General features: G+C 49.5%; 1 protein-coding gene across 3 annotated transcripts in view; it reads right to left on the reverse strand.

Annotated features, from left to right (window-relative positions):
- Window positions 1-9,702: 9,702 nt before the first annotated feature.
- SAP30BP (SAP30 binding protein) overlaps window positions 9,703-23,416 on the reverse strand; it is a 36,246-nt gene continuing 22,532 nt past the window's right edge. For 2 of the 3 annotated variants that reach the window (XM_038546593.1, XM_038546592.1), the window contains 8 exons: window positions 22,936-22,978; window positions 18,124-18,212; window positions 15,494-15,585; window positions 14,713-14,773; window positions 14,186-14,237; window positions 13,240-13,298; window positions 11,726-11,810; window positions 10,977-11,449 (listed from right to left, as the gene is read on the reverse strand). In XM_038546593.1, coding sequence (XP_038402521.1) covers window positions 11,268-11,449; window positions 11,726-11,810; window positions 13,240-13,298; window positions 14,186-14,237; window positions 14,713-14,773; window positions 15,494-15,585; window positions 18,124-18,212; window positions 22,936-22,978 — 663 coding nt within the window. In that variant the 3' untranslated portion in view covers window positions 10,977-11,267. Of the gene's footprint in view, window positions 11,450-11,725; window positions 11,811-13,239; window positions 13,299-14,185; window positions 14,238-14,712; window positions 14,774-15,493; window positions 15,586-18,123; window positions 18,213-22,935; window positions 22,979-23,416 lie in introns of all 3 variants that reach the window. The other variant, XM_038546591.1, reaches the window with a different exon arrangement.

Raw genomic sequence — 23,416 nt, forward strand, 5'->3', positions numbered from 1 at the left:
TAATTTATGATAGTCACAGAGAGAGAGAGGCAGAGACATAGGCAGAGGGAGAAGCAGGCTCCATGCACCGGGAGCCCGATGTGGGATTCGATCCCGTGTCTCCAGGATCGCGCCCTGGGCCAAAGGCAGGCGCCAAACCGCTGCGCCACCCAGGGATCCCCTCAATAGGCTACTTTTAAATTATTTTTCTCCCCAGGCGCACCTGGATGGCTCAGTCAGTTGAGCATCCAGATTGAGTCCCACATTGGGCTTCTTGCATGGAGCCTGCTTCTCCCTCTGCCTATGTCTCTGACTCTTTCTCTTTGTGTCTATCATGAATAAATAAATAAAATATTTAAAAAAATAAAAATATGGGCAGCCCAGGTGGCTCAGTGGTTTAGCACTGCCTTCAGCCCAGGGCCTGATCCTGGAGCCCAGGGATCAAGTCCCACCTCAGGCTCCCTGCATGGAGCCTGCTTCTCCCTCTGCCTGTGTCTCTGCCTCTCTTTCTCTCTCTCTCTCTCTCTCTCTGTGTCTCTTGTGAATAAATAAAATCTTTTAAAAATTTTAATTAAAAAAATTAAAAATAAAATAAATTATCCCCCCCCTTTTTTAAAGTTTTTTTTGTAAGATTTTTATCTTTTTATCTCAGTGATTGAGCCACCCAGGTGCCCCCCCTACCTTTTCAAAAAAATATTTTTATTTATATATTTGAGAGAGAGAGAGAGAGGAAGAAAACAAGCAGTGGGGAGGGGCAGAGGGAGGAGGGAGAGAGACCAGCAGACTCCCTGCTGAGGAGGAAGCCCAGTTTGGGGCTCAATCCCAGGATGGGGAGATCAAGACCTGAGCTGAAGGCAGACAATTAATCGACTGAGCCCCTCAGGCGCCCCTCCCCGAACCTTAAATTTTGAATATTGGCAAGCATACAAAAAAAGTTGAGAGTACAAAGATCACTTGTATTTTTTACCACCTAGATGCAAGAGTTAACATTTTATTTATATATGTTATATATTTATACATCTTTTTATTTGAATTTAAGTTTTAAGAGACCAGGACATTTCATCTCTCGATGCATGCATCTCCCAAGAACAGCCCCCCAAGGGATGAGGATGTTGAGTGGCTGCCTTTGGCTCAGGGCGTGAGCCTGGAGTCCCAGGATCCAGTCCCCCATCGGGCTCCCTGCATGGAGCCTGCTTCTCCCTCTGCCTGTGTGTCTCTGCCTCTCTCTGTGTCTCTCATGAATAAATATATAAAATCTTAAAAAGAAAATGAACACAAATGTCTTACTATCCATGATTCAGTCCATATTAAATTTTCTTAATTGTCCCCAAAATGCCTGTTATAACCATTTGCTTTTTCTTAAGCTTTCTTTTAACCATTTCCTTTTGAATTTGAGTCCAATCCATTGCATTTGATTGCTTTATATCTTGATCTCACTTTAGAAGTCTCCTCCCCTTCCCCCTACCGTTGACTTTTTTTTCTTTCTTTTTTTTTTTTTTACCATTGACCTTTTAAAGAGACAGGGCAGTGGATCTGCAGAATGTCCCAAGATTGCTCCTTAATGCTGTCATTGGAATTGATTTTGTGTGTTTTTTAGCCTCCTGTAAACTGGAAGTTATGGCTAAAAGCCTGATTAGCTTTAGGCGAAAGATTTTTGGCAAGGATAGTTCTAGATGGGGCTGGGTGTGTTTTATTGGGTGGCACACAATATCAGCTGCCTCACTGTTAGAGATTATTAAGGAAGTGACTGCCGTGTCTCTCCATTGTAAAAGTATGTTATTTACTTTGTGATTAAGAAGTAAGGTAGAGGGGGTGATTATGCTTTGTCACACTGCCCGCTTCCCAGCAAACTTTCACTGAACGGTTTTCATCAGCATATCTTGTTGATCTTTGCCTGAATTTGGGGGTTGAAGAATGGTGATTTTCTGTTTCTACATTAATAGAAGGGATCCTTCTTTAAAAAAAAGTTTTTAAAATTTATTTATTCATGAAAGACATACACAGAGAGCGGCAGAGACATAGGCAGAGAGAGAAGCAGGCTCCATGCAAGAAGCCTGATGTAGGACTTGATCTTGGGACTCCGGGATCACACCCTGAGCCAAAGGCAGACAATCAACCTCTGAGCCGCTGAGCCACCCAGGTGTCCCAGAAGGCATCCTTCTGATTAAACAAACAAACAAACAAACAAACAAACAAACAAACACAAAAACAGGGCACCTGCGAGGCTCAGTGGTTGAGCATTTGCCTTTAGCTCCCGTAGTGGTCCTGGGGTCCTGGGATCCAGTCTCACATCGGGTTCCCTGCAGGAAGCCTGCTTCTCCCTCTGCCTCTCTCTGGGTGTCTCCCAGGAATAAATGAACAAAATCTTAAAAAAAAAAAAAGCTCCCTTCATCAACAGAGGATGAACGATGTGCCTCCAAAAATATAGGATATGGCTGACTCATTCAGTAGAGAATGTGACTCCTGATCTTGGGGTTGTGAGTTCAAGCCCTGCATTGGGTATGGATGCAGAACCTACTTTAAAAAAACTAATTAAAAGAAAAATCCCAGGCCCCCAAAATATAGGATAAATGCTTCTTTCTGGGTTCTAGAGACTTTTACTTTGCTTTTTTTAATTTAATTTAATTTAATTTAATTTAATTTAATTTAATTTAATTGTTTAAAAATTTATTCATGAGAGACAGAGGGAGAGAGAGAGAGAGAGAGAGGCACAGGCAGAGGAAAAAGCAGGCTCCATGCAGGGAGCCCGACATGGGACTCAAACCCAGGTCTCCAGGATCACACCCCGGGCCGAAGGCAGTACCAAACCGCTGAGCCACCCGGGCTGTCCTTTACTTTGTATTTTTATTTATTTTTAAAAAGATTTTATTTATTTATTTGAGGAGAGAGAGAGAGAAAGAGAGAGAGCGTGGGTGGGCAAGAGCTGGAGTAGGGGGGAGGGGCAGAGGGAGAAGGAGAAGCAGGCACACCACAGAGTAGGGAGCCTGATGCAGGGCTCCATCCTAGGACCCCAGGACCATGACCTGAAATAAAGGCAGATGCTTAACCAACTGAGGCACCCAGTCACTCCAATTTTACTTTTTATTTATTTTTTATTATTTTGTATTTTATTGAACAAGTCTGAAATGTAAAACTAAAATAAGACTTTTTTTTTTTTTTTAAGTAGGCTCCATGCCCAGCATTAGGCTTGAACTCACAATCCTGAGATCAAGACCTTCGTGGAAACCAGGTCAGACGCTTAGCCAAATGAATCACCCAGGCACCCCTAAAATAGGACTTTAAGGGGGCACCTGGCTGGCTCAGTCCAGAAGCCTCATGTTGAGGGTAGAGATGATTTATTTATTTTTAAATGTTTTATCTTTTTTTTTAAATTTTTATTTATTTATGATAGTCACAGAGAGAGAGAGAGGCAGAGACACAGGCAGAGGGAGAAGCAGGCTCCATGCACCGGGAGCCCGACGTGGGATTCGATCCCGGGTCTCCAGGATCGCGCCCTGGGCCAAAGGCAGGCGCCAAACCGCTGCGCCACCCAGGGATCCCGGTAGAGATGATTTAAAAATAAAATCTTAAAAAACAATAATTCAGACTCTAAGAATGTTGAATAGTAAAAGGGGCTGAAGTCTTATTCACAATTCAGTAAGTAGTAAACTAGGAAAATATGTAAAACCCGGGAATTAGGAGTCAAAACCTGTTTGAGACTTAAGGGAGGTCCTGGGTTTTTTTACTACCGAGATCTCCTTTCCACTAAAGCCTATACAAATAAGAGTGTCAGTTTATGAAAATCTCTGAATTGCACAAAACCCCATTAGGGAGGAGAACCGGCCAGTTTGCAGCAGAGATGACTGGGCTGGGCTGGGAGGAGGAGGGTGTTGGAGGGCGGGGACCCCGCTGAAGGCTGCTGCTCAGGTTGGGGACCCATCGGTAAGAGGGTGGTGGAGGTTAGTGCATTCACCAAAAGCCTTTGCTTTCTAGCCTAAGTTTCTAGGATGCTAATGCTTTCCTCGAACAAGGTAGAAACATTTTTTTTTAAAGATTTTTTTTAAAAGATTTTATTTATTTATTTATGAGAGACATAGCTAGAGAGACAAGCAGGCTCCATGCGGGGAGCCCGATGCAGGACTTGATCCTGTGACTCCAGGATCACTCCCTGAGTCAAAGGCAGATGCTCAACTGCTGAGCCAGCCAGGCGTCCCTTTTTTAAAGATTTTATTTATTTATTTATTTATTTATTTATTTATTTATTTGAGAGAGAGAGAGAGAGAAGGAGCATGGGTGGGGGAGGGGGAGAAGAGACTCCCTGCTGCGCTGGGAGCAGGACTTTGGGCTTGATTCCAGGATCCTGAGATCATGACCCTGAGCGGAAGGTGGACACTTAACCGACTGGGCCATCTAGGAGCCGTAAGGTAGAAACTTTTAAAAGTCACTATTTTTTTTTTAAGGATTTTACTTATTTATTTGAAAGAGAGAGTAATCGAGAGAGAGAGCATGCATGGGAGGGTGGTGGCAGAGGGAGAGGGAGAAGCAGACTCCCCGCTGAGTAGGGAGCCAGACACGGGACTCCATCCCAGGACCCCAGGATCATGACCTGAGCCCAAGGCAGCCACTCAACTGACTGAGCCACCCAGATGCCCCCCAAAATTTATTACAAAATGACCCAAAAGATCTTAATTGTGGTGAAAACATAAAAATTACCATTTTAATAATTTGTAAATGTACAGTTCAACAGCTGGGCAATAGGTCTCCAGAACTTTTCATTTTAAGAACTGAAACTCGGGGACCCCTGGGTGGCTCAGCGGTTTGGCGCCTGCCTTTGGCCCAGGGCGTGATCCTGGAGTCCCAGGATCGGGATCCTGGAGTCCTGGGATTGAGTCCGGCATCGGGCTCCCTGCGTGGGGCCTGCTTTTCCCTCTGCCTGTGTTGTGTCTCTGCCTCTCTCTCTCTCTCTCTCTATCATAAATAAATAAATAATTAAAAAAAAAAAGAACTGAAACTCTATACACATTAAACAGCTCCTCATTTCTTCCTCCTCCAGCCCCTAGTTAGCTACCATTCTATTTTTTGTCTCAATAAATTTGACTACTTTAGAGACCTCATATAAGTGGTGTCATGCAGTATTTGTCTTTTTCTCATTGGCTTATTTCACTTCCCATAATGTCCATCTGTGTTGCATGTGGCAAGATTTCCTGCCGTCTTAGGGTTGAATAATATTCCTAAATATCTAAATACTACATTTGTTTATCCATTCATCTGTTTTTTTTTTTTTTTTATCCATTCATCTGTTAATGGGCATTGGGTTGTTCCCACCTCTTAGAAGTTGTGAATAATGCTGTTATATGAACACAGTGTGCTAATAGATCTTCTCCATTCTACTTTCAGTTATTTTGGGTATATAGCCTAAAGTGGGATTGATGGATCACATGGTAGTCCTGTGTTTAATTTTTTGAGGACCACTATACTATTTTTTAGAGCAGTTGCATTATTTTATAATTCTATCAGTAGTGTCCAAAGGGTGAATTCTTTTCACTGTCAATTTTGAAGTAAGGAGTTAACATATTCCACTCCAATGGTGACGAATACATTTTTTTCTTCTCTTTTTTTCAAATACTACGCGTGAATAATTTTGTTTTGCATGAATAATTTTTTATTTATTCGATAATGTACAATGGTGATGTGATATAATAAGAGATCTATATTGGGTCATTGTCCACGGTTCCTGGAGCAGCTCTGGAGCTATAAAGGTGAAAGGAGTGTCTTTTGTTATTCATAACAGGCCCCTTTCGGATCACCACAGAGTTTATGCTAATGAGGTGACTTTTGGAAAGCCATGAAGGATGGGGGCGCTGGTTGTCAGGGGAACCAACCACGTGATTAGAGTTGCCACTTTCAGCCTCAAACGTCCCCCAACCCCTACCTCTGCCCCCACCGACCTTTGGGCTGGTGATTGCGTTCCATCACTAGTGGTAAATGATTTAATCCATCACGCCTAGTAATGAAGCCGCTATAAAAACCCTAACCAAAGGGGGTTCAGAGAGTTTCCATGGTGTTGAACACCTGACCCACTGGGAGGGTGGTGTGCCCAGAGAAGGCATGGAAGCTCCAAGCCACTTACTCCATAGTGAGCCCCTATGCATCTATTTGACTCTTACTTAGTCGTATTCTTTTATAAACCAGTGATTCAATAAATAAACTGTTATCCTGAACTCTGTGAGCCACTCTAGCAAATTATTGAATTTGAGGAAGGGGTCAAGGGAACCCCCAATTTATAGCCAGTTAGGCCGAAGTAGCAGCCTTAACAACTAGCATTTGAGTGGGAGGCTGCAGTCTTGGATTAAGCTCTCACAAACTACAGGCAGTTGGTGTCAGAATTACATGATGTGGAAAACCCACACATTTGGTTTCAGAAGTGTTTTGTGGGTGTTAGGAGTAGTAGTGTACAGGGAACAAGGGGTTTTTTCCTTTTTGGACAATAATTTGATTCTTTCTGAATGTTCAAATTTAATCACATTTGGCCAGTGGGAGATCCCTTCAAACCAGTTCAACTGACCTTTGAAACACTCCGGTTAGTCTTCCTTGCTTTCTGTAACAAACTGTCCCAATCCCACTTAGATTTCGGGATCTAAGATTCTTTCTCTAAGGAGCCCTGGTCCTTTTAGTGGAAAATCACATTAGAGGTGAAGATCCCAGTGCTTCATGTATGTACTCACTGCCACTGGGGGCCATTGCTTGTGGGCCCTTTCAATGGACATGGCCGGGAAATTTTTTGGGGGGGTCATGAGTTCATATTGATGTTTCCAGTTCAAATTTAACAAGTGAGAATTTTCTTAATTTCTTGGATGTTATTCTTTTATCTCTTTCTTTTGTTTTGTAAAAAGTAAGACAGCATTTCTTTTCTTCATAAAGACAGCATATTCCATACTGTGTTCTGCACGTTGCCCTTTTCATTTTATCTCTCCTTAAGATCACTCCAAATCTGTCCATGGAGATCTTCCTCATTCTTTTTTCTGGCTCCACAGACCTTTTTTTCTTAATTAAAAAACAATTAAAAAAAAAAAAGTAGGCTCCATACCCAACGTGGGGTTTGAACTCATGACCCTGAGATTAAGAGTCACATGCTCTACTGACTGAGCCCCCCGCCCCCCCTCCCCCGCACCCTTTATTCATTGATTTTAAAGAGTGAACTTGAGAGGTGGGGGAGAAGCAGAGGGAGAGGGAGAATCGGAATCTGTGCTGATGGGGAGCCTGATTCAGGGTTTGATCTCATGACTGAGATCATGACAAGCTGAAACCAGGAGTCAGATGTTCAACCTACTGAGCCGCCCAGGTGTCATTATTATTATTATTATTATTATTATTATTTTACTTTATTTGAGAGTGAAAGAGAGAGAGTGAGGGACACCTGGTTGGTTCAGTAGTTAAGCATCTGCCTTCAGCCCAGGGTGTGATCCTGGGGTCCCAGATTGAGTCCCACATCAGGCTCCCTGCATGGAGCCTACTTCTGTCTCTGCCTATGTCCTTGCCTCTCTCTGTGTGTCTCTCGTGAATAAATAAAATATATATTTTTAAGATTTTATTTACTCATGAGAGACACAGAGAGGCAGAGACACAGGCAGAGGGAGAAGTAGGCTCCATGCAGGGAGCCCAACATGGGACTCGATACCAGGTCTCCAGGATCAGGCCCTGGGCTGAAGGCAGCGCTAAACCGCTGAGCCACCCAGGCTGCCCAATAAATAAAATCTTAAAAAAAAAAAAAAGAGAGAGAGCAAGCAGGGGAGGAGCTGAGGGAGAGGGAGAAGCAGACTCCCCACTAAGCAGGGAGCCTGATGCAGGACTCAATCCCAGGACCCTGAGATCATGATCTGAGCTGAAGGCAGAGGTTTAACTGACTGAGCCACCCAGGCTCCCTCTAATTTTTTTAAAGAGATTTTATTATTTATTTTTAAAGATTTTATTTATTTATTCATGAGAGACACACACAGAGAAGGCAGAGACACAGGCAGAGGGAGAAGCAGGCCCATGCAGGGAGCCCGACGTGGGACTTGATCCTGGGTCTCCAGGATCAGGCCCTGAGCCAAAGGCAGATGCTCAACTGCTGAGCCACCCAGCTTCCCAAGAGATTTTATTTTATTTTATTTTGAGATTTTAAACATATACAAAATTAGAGGGGATAATAAACGTCTCTGTGCCCATCACTGAACATCAATAATTGCCAATGTGCAGACAACCTACAACAGGAGGCTGTGAGGGCAGGTCACTGGAAGTCCAATCACCTGGGCACTTGGGGCACAGCATGGTTGACTGCTTTGCCTCCATTCACAAAGGGAACCAGTAGACATGCGTGGTCTCAGCCTGGCAACCCGTGTGCAGAGGTTACAAGGCCCGGAGAAGGGGGCAGTTAACACCCAGGGGAGTCCGGGAGGAAAGTCTGAGCTGCATCTGGAAGAACCACATGTACATAGGTGGGGATGGGGACAGGGACAGTGGAGAAAAGGAGCTGGAGGCGGAGGCTGAGTGGAAAGACCATTTGCGGCCTTGCAATGCCACACTGAAGAGGACCATGTGAGCTGGTGAAGGGTTGTAGAGTGAGGCCAGATGGAGCTTGGATGGGAGTGGGGAGGCTGAGATGACATAGAAGAGGTGGAAGCAGCCTGCCACATGGGGGATGAGGGCCAGAGCTAAGCAGGAATGATGGTGATGGGGAAGGGGTTTCCCAAGGGGCCCATCTGACGTGGGGACAGCACAGGATCCCAGGTATGGAGCCATTGGCCTGGGATGGATCCTGAGGTCATTACCCATGGTTAGAACTATAGGAAGAGGGTAGGGATGCCTGAGTGGGTGGGATAGAGTTCATTTTGTCTAGATGGGAGTTGAGGAGTTGAAAGCAGGGGCCAACCAGGCAGAAATCACTTGGGTCCCTAGTGCCTGCAACATCCAGTGTCCACAGAGACTCCATGCCAGCCTTAGTGGGACTAAGGTGTGGGCAGGCACTAAACTAATTTTGCAGGAGAATGAAGTCAAATTCAGAGGCATTAGAGGCCTTGACCCAACTCACAAGGCTTCTAAGAGGAATAGCACGGCCCCCTTGGGGCTGCCCAATTCACTGGCTGAGTGGTCATGACTGTCCAGGCGCAGGGCAGGGGCTGCCCAGAGGACAGCAAAGGGCCATGACCCTGGCCAGTCTTAGTGGCTGTGCAGTCTGCTTCTCTCCTTGGTCTAAATCAAGAAGGAACCGGATGGGTCAAACATTTGTACCTATTTTTTAAAAAAGATTTTATTTCTTCAAGAGAGAGAGAGAGGGGCAGCCCGGGTGGCTCAGTGGTTTAGCGCCTCCTGCGGCCCAGGGCGCCATCCTGGCGACCCAGGATCGAGTCCCATGTCGGGCTTCCTGTGTGGAGCCTGTTTCTCCCTCTGCCCGTGTCTCTGCCTCTCTCTGTCTCTCATGAATAAATAAATAAGATTTAAAAAAAAAAAAAAAAAAAAGAGAGAGAGAGAGAAAGAAAGAGAGAGAGAGCACTGGAGCACAGGTCAGCAGGGGGAGGAGGCAGAGGGAGAAGCAGACGCCCCGCTGAGCAGGGAGCCTGATGCAGGACTCAATCCCAGGACCTGGGGGTCGTGACCTGAGCCAAAGGCAGACGCTTCCCCAAGTGAAACCCCCAGGGGCCCCAAGCACTTGAACGTTACAGTTTATACAGCTCTTGCACAAATCATCTCACGGACTTCTCACAATTGCCCTAATTTAATTAGAAAGCTTTATTACAGGAATTGACAGAGAAGACTCACAGAGATAAGGGCCCAAGACACACAACTTGAAAACACAACTTGTTTAAACCAGGATCCAGAGCAGAGCAGAGGGGCAGAGTCCACGTCTCCTGCCATGCCCACTGTGCTGCACCGCCTCCCACACAACCCCGGTGCCCCTGCACCACAGAGGGGCCTCCGCTGGAGGCTGCAGGGTAGGAAGCCTTCAGAGACCCTCTTGGGACTGAAGGGGCAGCAGCTCCTCTCCAGGGTTGCAAAGTCCCATCAAAGGAGGGGAGGATGACACTGACCTCTCTTAGCGCCCAAGTGTGTGGAGGGGGGCAAGGGTGGGGACAAGTGTGAGTCAATTTTTATTTTGGGGATGGTGGGGCAGGATCATGGTACTCCTCTGGTTATGCGACAGTTACCAGGTGCAATTTTAGGAGCACTTTTCTAACCCTCTGCCCATGCCACAGAAGCAACACGGCTCTTCACAGCCCGGCTTCCCTCTCTGACACATAGCCCTTCCGCTGGGCTGGACAGCTGCCAAGGGCCAAGAAAAGCGAGAGAATTCCCTCCAGACTTCTGGGCTGACAGCGGCTGGGAAATCTGTTTTGGCCTCAAGAGGAGCCCGGCGGCCACTGGCGCTGCCCAGGCGCTGCTGTGGGGCAGAGATAACAGGCACAGGAAAGGTGGGGTGGCAGGATCCTCCCAAGAGCCTGGCTTTCACGTAAACAATGAGCCGCCGCCGCCAGGGCAGGAGGTGATTCATGTCCCACACGGCGTGGAGCCCGCTGGCTGTGCTCGGTGGGCACTGAGGGACCGGGGCAGCCTTGGCCAGGCGCGGATGCCTCTTGGGCTCCCTGTGCAGCCTGGGGATCAAATCCAGGCCTTCTGGTAACGGGCCGGACTTCAAAAGCCTGGGTGTGTCTAAAGAGTCTGGGAGGGCTCAATCTCCCCCAAGGGAGCAGAGACCTCGGCTCTTGTCTGAGAACTGGCTGGCTTTCAGGATCAGGGCAGCGGCCAGCGGGACCATGGGGCCTCCCCCACTCTCTGGACGCCCACCTGCCCGTGCCAAGAGGCACATGCCGGGAATGACCACAGCCACTTCCTGGGCTGCCCCCACTGACTAGTGCCACAGGCTTTGGCCACTCCACTACCAACCCTGAGGTAGTAAACCCGACAAGAGGAGATAGAGAGGGCACTTGGAACTTCCGCATCTGCCTGAAAACAGACCACAGAAGAGGCCAGTGCAGCCAAGATGCCGACAGAAGAATACGGCACTTTTAATAGGGCACCGGACCTCAAGTGGTGTGTGGACACCGTCCACAGCACCCGACTCCTCTGTAGCTATGTCCTTTTCCTGGCTGGAACGCCACAAAGAGGCTCCTCTTGGGGTGGCATCTGGGGAGCAGATCCCAGTCCTGAAATAAACAAGGCGGCACCTCTGTGCCAATGTTGGTCTCCGGGCTGCACAGTCTCCCCAAGTCCTGAAGTGGCTCCTCCCCTCGATGGAAAGAAATGTCCAAGCCACCCCAAGCTGGTCCCTCAGGTCACTGCTTGGCCTTTTTCACGATGGTGCCCACGGCAGAGATCACAGTGGTCTTGGAGCCACTGGCACTGGTGGTCACCGTGACGACAGCTGGCAGGGTGGCTGTGGTGGTGAGGATGGTTGGCTGCGCTATCGTCGTCACCGGAATGGCGGAGTCCCACTTGCTCTTTCTCTTCTGGGCATCTGGAGTGAAGCAAGGGATGAGTGTCAGGACAATAAACTGACAAGCAACATTCTCTTTTCTAGGTCAGGGTTTAGGGGCCCCTACAGAAGGGGTAGCCAGTGAAGTGGGGACCCCACCCCAAGTTCCCATGATGCCTTGCAAACTCTGGGGTCAGAAAAGAACACAGCAAGGTGGAGCCTACGCCCAGATCTCCATGGGCTCTGCTCCCCCAAACAAGGCAGGGAAACCCCGGCTCCATCTGTGGTGTGGCTAGAAGCAGACCAGCCTCCCTTTACCTGCAACTGCTGTGCTGGCTGTGGTGGTGGTGGTGGCTGTGGCGTTGGTTGTGGTACCTTTCTTGGTGCCTGTCACAAACTCGATCTGGAGAGAGAGAAAGGGAAGAGATAAGGGCTGTGCCAAGCAGTTTATCCGCATCCTCGGCCAGCGGGGCTGAGTTTGTGCTGTACAGAGGAGGCAGTGAGAAGCAGCCCTGTTGTGCTAAGAGAGGGAGAGGAGTCCAAGAGGTGCTTGGAGGAGACTTTTATTACATTTTTTTGTGTTCCGGAGAGGGGGGGGGGGCAGAGGGAGAGAGAACTCAAGCAGGCTCCACACCCAGTGCAGAGCCCAAGGTGGGGCTCAATCTCATGACCCTAAAATCAGAACCTGAGCCAAAATCAAGAGTTGGATGCTTAACCCATGGGACCACCCAGGGGCCCCTTTGATTTTTTTATTATTTTTTGGGGGGAGGGGCAGAGGAAGAGGGAGAGAGAATTGAATTTTACTACTTTGAGGACAGCCTTCTAGACATTGGACTGCTCCCAGCATCACCACATTTCTGCACGTGCAGGGCAAACCAGCTTGCTGCCCTGCCTCACATTTTGGGTGGAGGTGTACCCACCCGTGTGGCAGAAGCACAGCTCTGGTTCCCAGGTGCTGCAGACATGTCCCACACTAAGCCTGGGGTTTGGAATGGGGAGGGAAAGAGACAGAAGGGACACTCCATCAAGCACTAAGAACGAGAAAACCTGATCACCCCAGCACCAGCTCCTGGTGGGTGGCCGCCCCTCTGCTGGGGGTTGGAGGCATCCTGAAGGCTAAGCTGCTGCAGGAGGGTCAGGGCAAAGCCAAGGTGGGCAGACCTGGTGCCAAGGCCCCTTTCTCTCAGAGACTGGTCGTAAAGGGCATAGCGCCCTGAGGATGTTTAGTCTCATCGCCAAATTTCTGTTCTCCAAAGATCTAAACCACGCTGCTGGGCAGCCCAAGTGCCTCAGCGGTTTAGTGCCGCCTTCAGCCCAGGGCATGATCCTGGAGACCCAGGATTGAGTCCTACATCAGGCTCCCTGCATGAAGCCTGCTTCTCCCTCTGCCTGTGCCTGTGCTTCTCTCTCTCTCTCTCTGTGTCTCTCATGATTAAATAAAATCTTAAAAAAAATAAAATGCAGAGCTTTTTTAAAAAAAGTAAATCACGCTGCTTGAGAAGAAGTGCTATTCAGACCCTAAAATAAGGGGTCAGCTGGCCACCAGGCATGGGACCTACAAGGAAGCATGGAGGCAGACTGTGCAGATCAGATCTCAGGAGGAAGACCCACTACTCTATCAGGCCAGGGAGGACACTGATGACCATGCCCAGAGCCAGCAGGGCTCCGCAGCTGTAGCAGGCAGCAGAGGGAGGGGGGAGTGCAGCAAACCACAAGACCCCAGGAAACCAAATGGAAGCAACTGAGAGGCACCTTCAAGCTGAAAGTGGGGGGGCGAGGAACGACACTCCACATACCTGCCCCTCCCCCTAGGACATCAGTCCATCACTTACTTTGGTTCGTTCCTTTTTGGCCTTTTCCAATTTGTCCATTTCAATCTTCTGGGCTTTAGCTAACAAAAACAGGAGAAGATGTTAACAAAAGCAGTCCCGGAACAGCTCCCACGTGAAAGGCCACCTGAAGCCGAGGGACCCCACACCAGCACTTGCTGCCTCCCCTGGGCTTTTGCTCAGTGTGTGCGCTAGCCTCTGGGCCACTGGGCTCACTGTCCTTTTGTGATGGACAAACGGAAGTGCCCGCCCCTGGCCAGCAGAGAGCACAGGCCTCACACAGAAAGGCCCAGGCGCTGGGGCCTTGTCTTGGAGGGGCCAGTTGCTCCCGAGCACTGGCTGTCACCATGTGGGGATGCAGGCCCTGTGTGGATGACCTGCCCAGTGACCAAGAGAAGCCGAGATTACAGATTTGAGGTAAAACGTTGGCAACTGATTCAAGTTAGAGCAAGATAAAATGTGTGTGGGCCAAACAAAACACACCTACAGGCCAGATCTGGTCTGTGGGCTGCTGGGTTAAGGTCTGCCATCGGAGAGCTTGGACTCCTTGAAATTCCTCCCAGTTCTCCCTACGAGGACCTCTGAGGAAATGCTTTCTCGCTGGCTTCAGAATATGCAGTCCCCTTGCCTGGGACACTCTTTGCATCTGCCTGGCTGGCCTCTGGGCACCTTCGAACCTCAGCTCAAACGTGACTTTCTCAGCAAGACTGTCCCCCTCCTTCCGCAGGTTAGCTGGCCCAGCCTGCACCCCCCACCACAACACCCCTCATTACTAGGACTATTCCTTCTCTGCCTTCTGTGCCAGGTCATAAGCCTCCTAAGTCGCAGTGGGTCTATCTCATTCAAGACCGTATACCCACTCCCTTGGAAATGCCCTGACACAGAGGAGACCCTGATATACCTGTTGGCTGACAGCAGACAGGAGGAGAGACAGATAAGGGCCACCTACCTAAGGCCTCATAGTAGGAGTCCTCAGACCAACCGTGGGGGTCAAACATATCCTGGAAAAGTAAGAGTTAATGTTGTAGCCAGCCAGGGTCGTTGAATGACAAATGGCTTAGAAACCCACATCCCTTCTCCCCAAGTCTTCCCATGGATTTTCCTGGCCTGGAGGCTCTTGCCTTAAGGGCATGAGGGCTCAGCTGTTATCCCTGGTCTCTAGCGAAGGGGGTGGCCGATTTGCTCTTGGGAGTCACAGAGGAAGTGATACCTCTCTGTGGGCTGTGCTTTAGGAGCACAGTGATGCACACTCATGTCCTAACCAATCAGGGGCCTGGGGCCAGGTCTGTCGCTGCGATCTCTCTCCTGGACTATTTCAGAGCATTAGGGACTCAAATGAGAGAGCTGGGGGCTGTGCTCTTCAGCCAGTGCTACTGTTACATGGGCCTTTCAGTGGCTCCAGGCTGAATCCAGCAGAATGAACACAGGGCCCTGGGCATCCTCCCTCAGCCCTCAGCCTCTGCATGCAGGACATACCTTTGGATAGTTGGTGCCCAGCTCATCAATTGCACAGAACTGGATCAGCTTCTCGTAGATGCTGAAAGAACAATACCAGAAGGCACTGTGCAGGCTCTAGTACCATGCCTTGTGTGGCAGCAGACTGAGAGAGATCAGAACCGTCTAGTTCTTAGGCTCAGAAGAACCATTTAAACCCAGCTAAACTGTTGCAAGTAAGCTTCCTAATAAAAGGAGAAATGTCCACAGGCATTAAGTCATTCCAAGTCCTTGCCACTTCCAGCAAGATGGATCGTTAGCCAGGAGCCAGGACTGGTATGGTGTTTTTTGGTCTTATCCAGACATCTGACATATGACCCACATCTGGCTGCGTGGCTGGGTCGGGGCCCTGATGCCACCAGACCAAACTGTTTACAGGTGTGGCACTTGCTCAGACCCTGGAGGGAGTAAGACCCAGACACAGCACTGTTCCTAAAACTTGTCACCTGCACGCAGAATCAGTGACAGTTTGGCGGGGAAAGAGGAACCCTCAGGGACTGCCTAGTCCAATTCCCTCACTCTAGAGATGAGATGGAGGCCTTGGGAGGGGCAGAGTGAGGAGGAGACCCCAGCCAGGCCTCTTCCATCCTAGCTCTGGCCTCACGGCCTCCACTCTTCATCCCGGTTTCTGTGTCACTGTAGTTGGGGTGATGGCCCCTTTGGGCACAGGTTACATTGTAGCTGCCACCTCCATGGGGGGTATTCTAGTCCCTAGTCCAATACTGGTGACTCAACTGACCCTGCAGACTCATGGGAAACTCACCTGGGGTTCCGAAATTCTTTCTTTCTTTGAATAATATAGTTCATATCCATTCCTTCCTTTATCTTCCGTTCATAAAGCTTCTGGATCTTGTCCTGCGGAAGAGAAACAGAAGGGCACCTATGACACCACCCTACTCACTGGCAATCCCAGTCTGTGGGCACATATGCTGGGTGGATGCCTGGGCACAGAAGACCCACAGAGCCACGTGAAGCCCTACTCCAGCCATGCTGTCTTTCTCCACCCAGCCTCTGACCAGCGCCAAGCACAAATAAGATAAATGGAGACCAATTTGTTTTTTGTTTTGCTTTCTCCTGACTCCCTCTGGATGGCTGGCAGCGGGGGCAGTAAAACGTCAAGGCAGAGAAACCATGGGGAAGACCATGGATGAAACTCCCCCTCAATTGGCTCCTGAATCATCCAAAGAGGATTTAGGCAAAGCTTTGAGGGGGAATGGAAGGGCTCAATACTGGTTTAAGTTTAACATGGGGTTAGGTCCTCAGTGGGAGACCTGGGAAGGGTAGGTCTTTTCAGAGAAAGGAAGGAGTAGAATTTTTTGGATTTGGCCTCACAAACTTCCTACAGGGTCCTTTGTAGGGAGGCTCATAGATGGCCAATCCCCATGACTTTATTAAGAGGCACTGTGGGGGGTCAAGAGCCCATCTCATTAAACCTCCCCCCACCCCAACCGCAGATCCCTGCTCTGGCTTTTTTTTCTTTTAAAGACTTCAGGCTCCATGCCAGGAGCCAGATGCAGGACTTGATACTGGGACTTGATTGCGCCCTGGGTCAAAGGCAGGCGCCAAACTGCTGAGCCACCCAGGGATCCCCTGGTTTGGCTTTTGATGGGCAAGAGGAGAATCACCTGGCAGGAGCCCGGCCAGTCCCACAGGTTTCTCAAGGCCCACAGAGATGAAATGGGCAGAAGATGGCATCCATACCACCCAGCACAGAAAGAGGCTGCAGAAACCTGAGTCTTGGGGCAGAGCCGCTTCTGAGGAGGAGCAGTCTTACCCAGCAAGGCTGGGGCTGGCCCAGGGCAAGGTTCTCTCTGCAGCCTCCCCCACTAGTGGCGGCTAAATGCACAAACTCTCCAGAAGGAAAACACTTGGGTCACTCTTCACCTGCAAGAGGAGGTGGGCAGGGCTGGAAATCCTGTGTAACGCCCTTTGAGGAACATCAGGAGAGGTGATCCACTCCCTTTGTCAGAAGGCCGAATCTTTCTGCAGAGACTGGCCAGAGGAAGCACTGAAGTGCAGAGAGAGGTCTATAATACATTTGCCAGGGGAGAGGCGACCAAGAGTGGCAACCTTCAACGTTCTCTCTTCAAGGGCAAAGCAAGGAAGCCTCACACAGAAGGCTTGGTGAAACGAGGCCGACCTGTATCTTACAGATTACTTTGCTGGGTTCCCTGGGCCATCAGATGGGTTTTCCCATTTCAGGTCAACTAAAGTGTTCACTTAATGTCATGGTTTCTACCATTAGGAGGATCTAAAAATGAGAAGGACACTGAACTGAAAGGCTGAGAAAGCTGGGTATCTCTGGCAGATTGCTGGACTCCTTACAGGCTGTGGCTTGTTGCCTGGCAGGGAGGTGAGGTGCTACACTGCCGGGTGGACAGCTCTGCCAAGGGAGGAGACTTTTGGGAAAGGAAGAGGACCTGCACTGTGCCCCCAGTCCTGCCCAGCCAGATGCATTCCGCTGCCCCAGGTTCCCTTAGTCATCCATCCATTAGGATGATTCCCTGGGGCTGTGGTGTGGCCAGAGGTGCCAGCAGAACCTATGGGATCAAAGGCAGAGTTGGTGGACCGGGTAGTGGGCAACCTTGGGTGTCAGCCCCAGTGTCTGTCACAAGGTTCTACCCAAAGGGGAACCTGCAGAAGGCTAAGGAGAAACAATCAGAGCTGCTGAAAAGGAGCCAGGAGGCCTGGATGGCTCAGTGGTTGAGCATCTGCCTCTGGTTCACGTCATGATCCAGGGGTCCTGGGATGGAGCTCTGTATCGGGCTCCCCAGAGGGAGTCTGCTTCTCCCTCTGCCTATGTCTCTGCCTCTCTCGAATGAATAAACAAAAAAAAAAAAAAAAAAAAAAAAAAAGGAGTTGCAAGCCCCAGCTGCCCCCTGAGGCCCTGCTCCCAAGGGAGTAACTGCATTAAATGCTCCAAATCCTTGGGATTTCAAAACCTCCGGCTAAGTCTATGCAGTTTTGTCAGGAGAGGAGGACAGGAATCTCAGGTGCATTAACACTTGTGTATTTACACTTCTATAATCTCTTTTCCATTCTAATGGTCCCTCTGTTTCTTAGAGGAGTTCCCCACTGGCTCACTGCAGAAAATCATGGTATTTTCTCTGCCTAGGCTCAGGACCCCACTGAGGATGAGCTTGGGGTCCTGTTAGAACAGCACACCAGGTAATGTGGCAGAGGCTGGCAGTGGGCTCAGAGCTACCTCCTGACAGGTAAGGCAGAGGCTGGCATTGGTTCAGAGCAACCTCCTGACAGGTAAGCCGGACATGTGAGCTCCTGCCCACCGGCCTGTTTCTTTGACAGAAGGCTTAAAGTCACACCAAACCGGACACCTGACCAGGCCTTCTCCCCCACACAGGATGGGCTGTGGCGGCCAAGCTCTACACTTACTTGTAAGTGGTTCGAACACCTGCCAGGGGGTTCGGGCGGGATCTTGATTTCATCAGGTGACATGTTCCGGACTCTTTCAGAAAAGGAGGCTGTGAGAGAACAGAAGAACTCTGTTGATGTATGTTGGGTGGCAGGGGCTAAACATGGATAGTTTAAAAAAGGCACATCAGATCTTTTCAGGGAGAGGGAAAGGCTATGAAACAGTAAAACGGTGCTCAGAGTGGCTTCTCTGTCATCGGAGTTGAGGTCAAATGACCAGAAGGAGCCAGCGTGTGCCAAGTAGGTGGAAGAGTTGTTCAGGCAGAGGGGACAAGTGTCAAGAATGTGGTTTCCTGCATCCCAGCAGCAAACTTTTCAGGAAAGGGTCTGTTTGAGGTATGCTGGTAAATATTTAACAACCTGCTTGGGGGGGGGGGGCAGGGAAAGAGCTATGATTTGCAGCATGTGTCAGTTTCTACGGTACCAATGCTCTTGTTGCTGGACCCAGGCCCAGGAAAAGAGGAGCACCACCAGCTCACAATGTGAACCAGCTCTAGCCCTCTAGCCCACCCCTCAACCCCCCCCCCCCCCCCGCTCCCCTACATTCCTATGACACCCTCCCAGGACTCTACTGTCATCCTTCTCATCCTACCCAAGATAAGAGGAGAAAGAGTTCAGGGTTCCCCCTAGGCTCTGGGATTCAAAACATTAAAAACTGCCTTGTGCATAAATGGTATTAAAAAAAAATTACCTGTGTTATTAGCTATTGTCTTTCAAAAATAAACCAATCAACCGTCCTTTTGGTCCACCTCATTCTTGGAAACAAAAGGTCTGATTCTGGGGTGAAGAATCACAACTCCCAAGGGGTAATCCCCTCAGAGATCTGCCACTGCCCACCCAAGATGCTGCATTCTCTGTTCTTTTTGCTGTAGCCTCTGGCCACCCTGGGCCTGTAGAGTATGCTCTGGATCACTCAGACAATGCATCGTTTGTTAAAAGGTTCTGTCCGTGCTCTTTAAAACATTCTCTCATGAAAAGGACCATACAGTGAGCAAACAGCAGGCGGAGAGGGGTGGGGCAGGATGAAGGGAAAGAATGAACAAAACAGCACCAGTAACACCCAGCAAGTACTTACTGGGTAGCCACTGTGTGCCAGGCTCCAGGCCACTATTTCTTAGCCCTGAGAGGCTACCTGGACTGTCTGGTGAGAACCTAGCACAGCCTTGCCTTCTTCTCTCCTTGTGCTGGGTTAATATTTTCTTAGCAGATAAGGTACTTTGATCTCTACTCAGAGTCTCACTACGATGATAAAGAACTCAGGGCTGAGGATATGGCTCCGGGGGCTTTGCCAATCTCTGTTGCTGCAAAACACACCTGCGTACACTGCAAAGCCCAAGGTGGGGGCAGAGTCTCCACATGCTGCCTGTGCCAACTCCCACGGTCGGCAGCGGGTTCTCACTGGGTATGCCACAACCGCAGAGCACTAGACCTGCCACTTTTGGTGAGGGCGAGGATCCTGTCCTGGACCAGTGCAGCTCAGAAGCAGTTTCCCCCAGGGGACCCCATGCTCCTCTTTGCCTGGTCCCTTCCATCTCCTGACTCCTGAAGCAATGATGGCACCCACATCTGGCTGGAGTTCAAGTCTCATCTTGACTTCCCCAGTCTTCTCAGCCCTGGGAGAGACTGGGGTTCTCAGCCTGAGGTCCAAGCAGGCTGCAGAGGCCAGCTGAGAGTGGAACTGGCCAGGGCGAGCTGGTACTTGTTATTTCTGGAGGGCAAAAGCAAGGAGAGACTGGGTAGGTTCTGGGCACATGGAGGGTGAAGCACTCCCTTGGGGTGGAGAGTAGATGTGTACATGACAGAGAGACAAAGAATGCCCTTTGGCATTTGCCAGGAAAGCCTTTTAGAAAAACAGGGTGTGATGCCGTTGCTCAGCAACCCAACCACACTAAAGCTCCAGTGGTATACAGCGTGACAGCAAGGGAGAGCCCCTTTAGAGCTCCTGGGTTAGGAACAAAAGAATTCCTACAAAGTAACTGGCAAGTGAAGGGCCAGTCAGAAAATTAGGTAAAAATTTTCCCATAGCTTCCTGGAGCAATATTTCAGTGATTCTCTTTCCTAAGTCCCAGCATGATTTGAAGTAGAAGACACAAACCCACATAAATGGTTATTTGAGCAGCCACAAAGCCTCAAACTGTTTTCCTAGGAAATTCGTGGAGAAATGTGTCCAGGTACTTGGCGCAGCTCCAGGTACTGTAACTGCTCTTGGGTGTGCTGGGGGCATTCTAGAAGGCCAGCTGTACTCAGGATCTGAGAAGTCTATCTTGGTGATTCATCCTCTGTGCACACCCAAGCCAGGAAACAGTCATGGTATCCATAGCTGCCAGGTATGAATCTGAGCCGAGCAGCGAGTCAGCTGGGGTTACGTAATGGTGGGGAGTAAGGAGTGCCCAAGGCGGGGGGGATCGCGCAGTGGGTACTGTGGGGCTGGGAGCAGGAAGCAGTGGCGTGCTTTCTGGTTCACCAGACCCACGGAGAATCCAACTGGCTTACCACCCCAGGCCACTGTTCCAGGCATGACCACGGGGCATCAGTGGGGCATCTGCAGGGCATGTGCATTCAGCTCTGTCAAGTGGCCACAGTGCTGGAGAGACCCATGAGTCGGCTTCTCTGCTTTCATCTGCTCCATTAAACCTGCGGCTGTCTACACATATGAAAATCCTGCCCATATCTGGGGAGCAATCCAAGAGTCCTATCTCCAGAGTGATTAACAAAAGGAGCTGAGTTCAGGCAGAGCTCAATTATTACCTCGTCAGTGAGAAATACGTAGGAGGATATAAGAGTATGAGGCTTTAAGACCTACTGTGGTGAATGGAGACAGAAATTATGGATGGGGGTAATCCCAGTGAAAGAATATACTGAGCAATAAAATGAAACTATGGATATGCCCAATAACATGGAAGGATCTCAAAAATATATGGTATGTGAAAGAAGCCAGACAAAAAAATAAGGTGATAATTTCAATTCTATCCATGGTTCTCAACGGGAAAGGGGGGGGGGGCAATTATGCTCCCTGGGGCCCTGAGGGGATGTTTGGCAATGTCTATCTTTTTTTTTTTTTAATTTTTTTATTTATTTATGATAGTCACAGAGAGAGAGAGAGAGAGGCAGTGACACAGGCAGAGGGAGAAGCAGGCTCCATGCACCGGGAGCCCGACGTGGGATTCGATCCCGGGTCTCCAGGATCGCGCCCTGGGCCAAAGGCAGGCGCCAAACCGCTGCGCCACCCAGGGATCCCTGGCAATGTCTAGAAACATTTTTCCCCTGTTACATCTGGTAGAGGGAGGGGAGAGCTAGGAGCATCCTGAGACGGAGGATGCTAAAATTTCGTGTCAAACACAGGCCAGTCCTGCCACAAGGAATTATCTAGCTAAAAATGTCAAGGGTGCCATGGCTGAGAAATCCTGATTTTTATGAAATTCTAAAAAAGGCAAAACTATAGTGAAGTAAGTCAAATGCTGCTTGCCTGAGGCCAAGGGAGGAATCGGTCTGCCCTGCTTGCAGGAGGCTTTGCTCTGCTTCCTCTGCAAAGCAGACCAGCGCATCTTCTGAGTGCCATTTTTCTAAGGAGTGAATGCTAAGGTCTAGGAAAATTCTGATTTTTATAGGATTTGAAAAACTCACACTTGGGGATAAAGGCAGAATCCTGCTGAGGGTCTGGGCTATTCATTGTGGTTTGTTCCTACCCAAGCCTTCCTCAGAAAACAAATGTAATGAAACAATTTTCCATTCTTTTAGTTAGGGAAACCAGAATGGTTCCCCAACCTCCCACATCCCATGAAAGGATCCTGTCCAAAAACAGGACAGGTCCAAGGGGCTGCAAGCCACAAAGCCTCCATCTGGAAGCACAGGTGTAGGTTTTGTCGTCTACCTTTGAAGCAAAGCCCGGATAAGCAGGACCCCTGCTCAGTCACTACAGGGAGGGAGGGTCATCCTCTCCGTGAGGTTGGGACAGGTGTTGGCAGAGCTGTTACAAAGTCCATGACCAGGGGATCCCTGGGTGGCGCAGCAGTTTGGCGCCTGCCTTTGGCCCAGGGCGCGATCCTGGAGACCCAGGATCAAATCCCACGTCGGGCTCCCGGTGCATGGAGCCTGCTTCTCCCTCTGCCTATGTCTCTGCCTCTCTCTCTCTCTGTGACTATCATAAATAAATAAAAATTAAAAGAAAAAAAAAAACAAAGTCCATGACCAAACTAAGAGTTGAGGGACTTTCTAAAAAGGATGAGGAGGCTGGAGTTAGCACAGGAATGGTATGACATGTGTGCCATTTTTTCAAACATAACTGCCCTGCCCTCCCAAGTCACAAAAGGCCCTAGACTCTGGGGCTATGTACGAGGCATGTTCCCTCTTGGTGACAAAGTGAAGTGCCAGCAGAGGCCACATGTTTGCTCCTTGAGCATAGGAATATGCCAGCAAAACAGGGCGGGGGCGTACAAGGACAGAGGACAGGCCTAGGGCACAAGGGGAACGCTCCCAGCTGGAGGGGGCCCTCAATCCATCTTGACAACATTGGCAACTGACCAGAGCCCAATGAAATGCACCATGAATCCGATTTTCAAAGAAGAATTGTTCCCTGGGTGTCTTACTCAGACATCTTAGGAAATGCCAAAGGCCCTGAGAGAGCACATGAAGAGAAGGCTCTCAGCAGAACAGTGGCCTTGGCTGAAGCAGAGAGAAGCCCCAGGCAGTGGCAGGCCTGGGCATGGCTGGAAGCCAGTTCGCTCTGGGCAAGGCTCAGAGATCTGCCCCTGAGGCTCCCCCTGGGGTACTTACCAACTAATTCCTGAGGATCTCGCTTTTCTACTTCGGGATTATCCTGTAAACGAGAGACAAATACAAAGAGGTAAGCCTGGGACTCCTAACCCTCAGTTCCTCTCTTCACTGAAACCACTAAGGATTTTAAGGGAGGAGAAAAGGTGCAGGCAACACAAGGAACCTAAGAGTGAGCTGGTGCTCTGGGGGCCTTCTGGGGCCCCTGAACCTCCTACACCCCCTTCCTCATCAGAGCAGCCAAGATGGTCCAGATGCCCGCTTCAATCCCTCCTCCACAGCCCCCAGCAAGGACCAGTACCTACCGATGCCAAGGAGAGCAAATGCCAGCCACCTGTCACCTGTACACCTGGACCCTGCCTGCTGTCTCCATGGGGCCTGGTCAGCCACCCCTACCCAGTACTGAGGAAGCAAAATGTGGCAACTTTGTAACATAAGACTCGCAAGACTAAAGCACAAAAGACTATCTGCTTCCAAGAGATTT

This window comes from Canis lupus, chromosome 9 (genome assembly GCF_011100685.1).
Source record: "Canis lupus familiaris isolate Mischka breed German Shepherd chromosome 9, alternate assembly UU_Cfam_GSD_1.0, whole genome shotgun sequence".
Taxonomy (NCBI): Eukaryota; Metazoa; Chordata; class Mammalia; order Carnivora; family Canidae; genus Canis; species Canis lupus.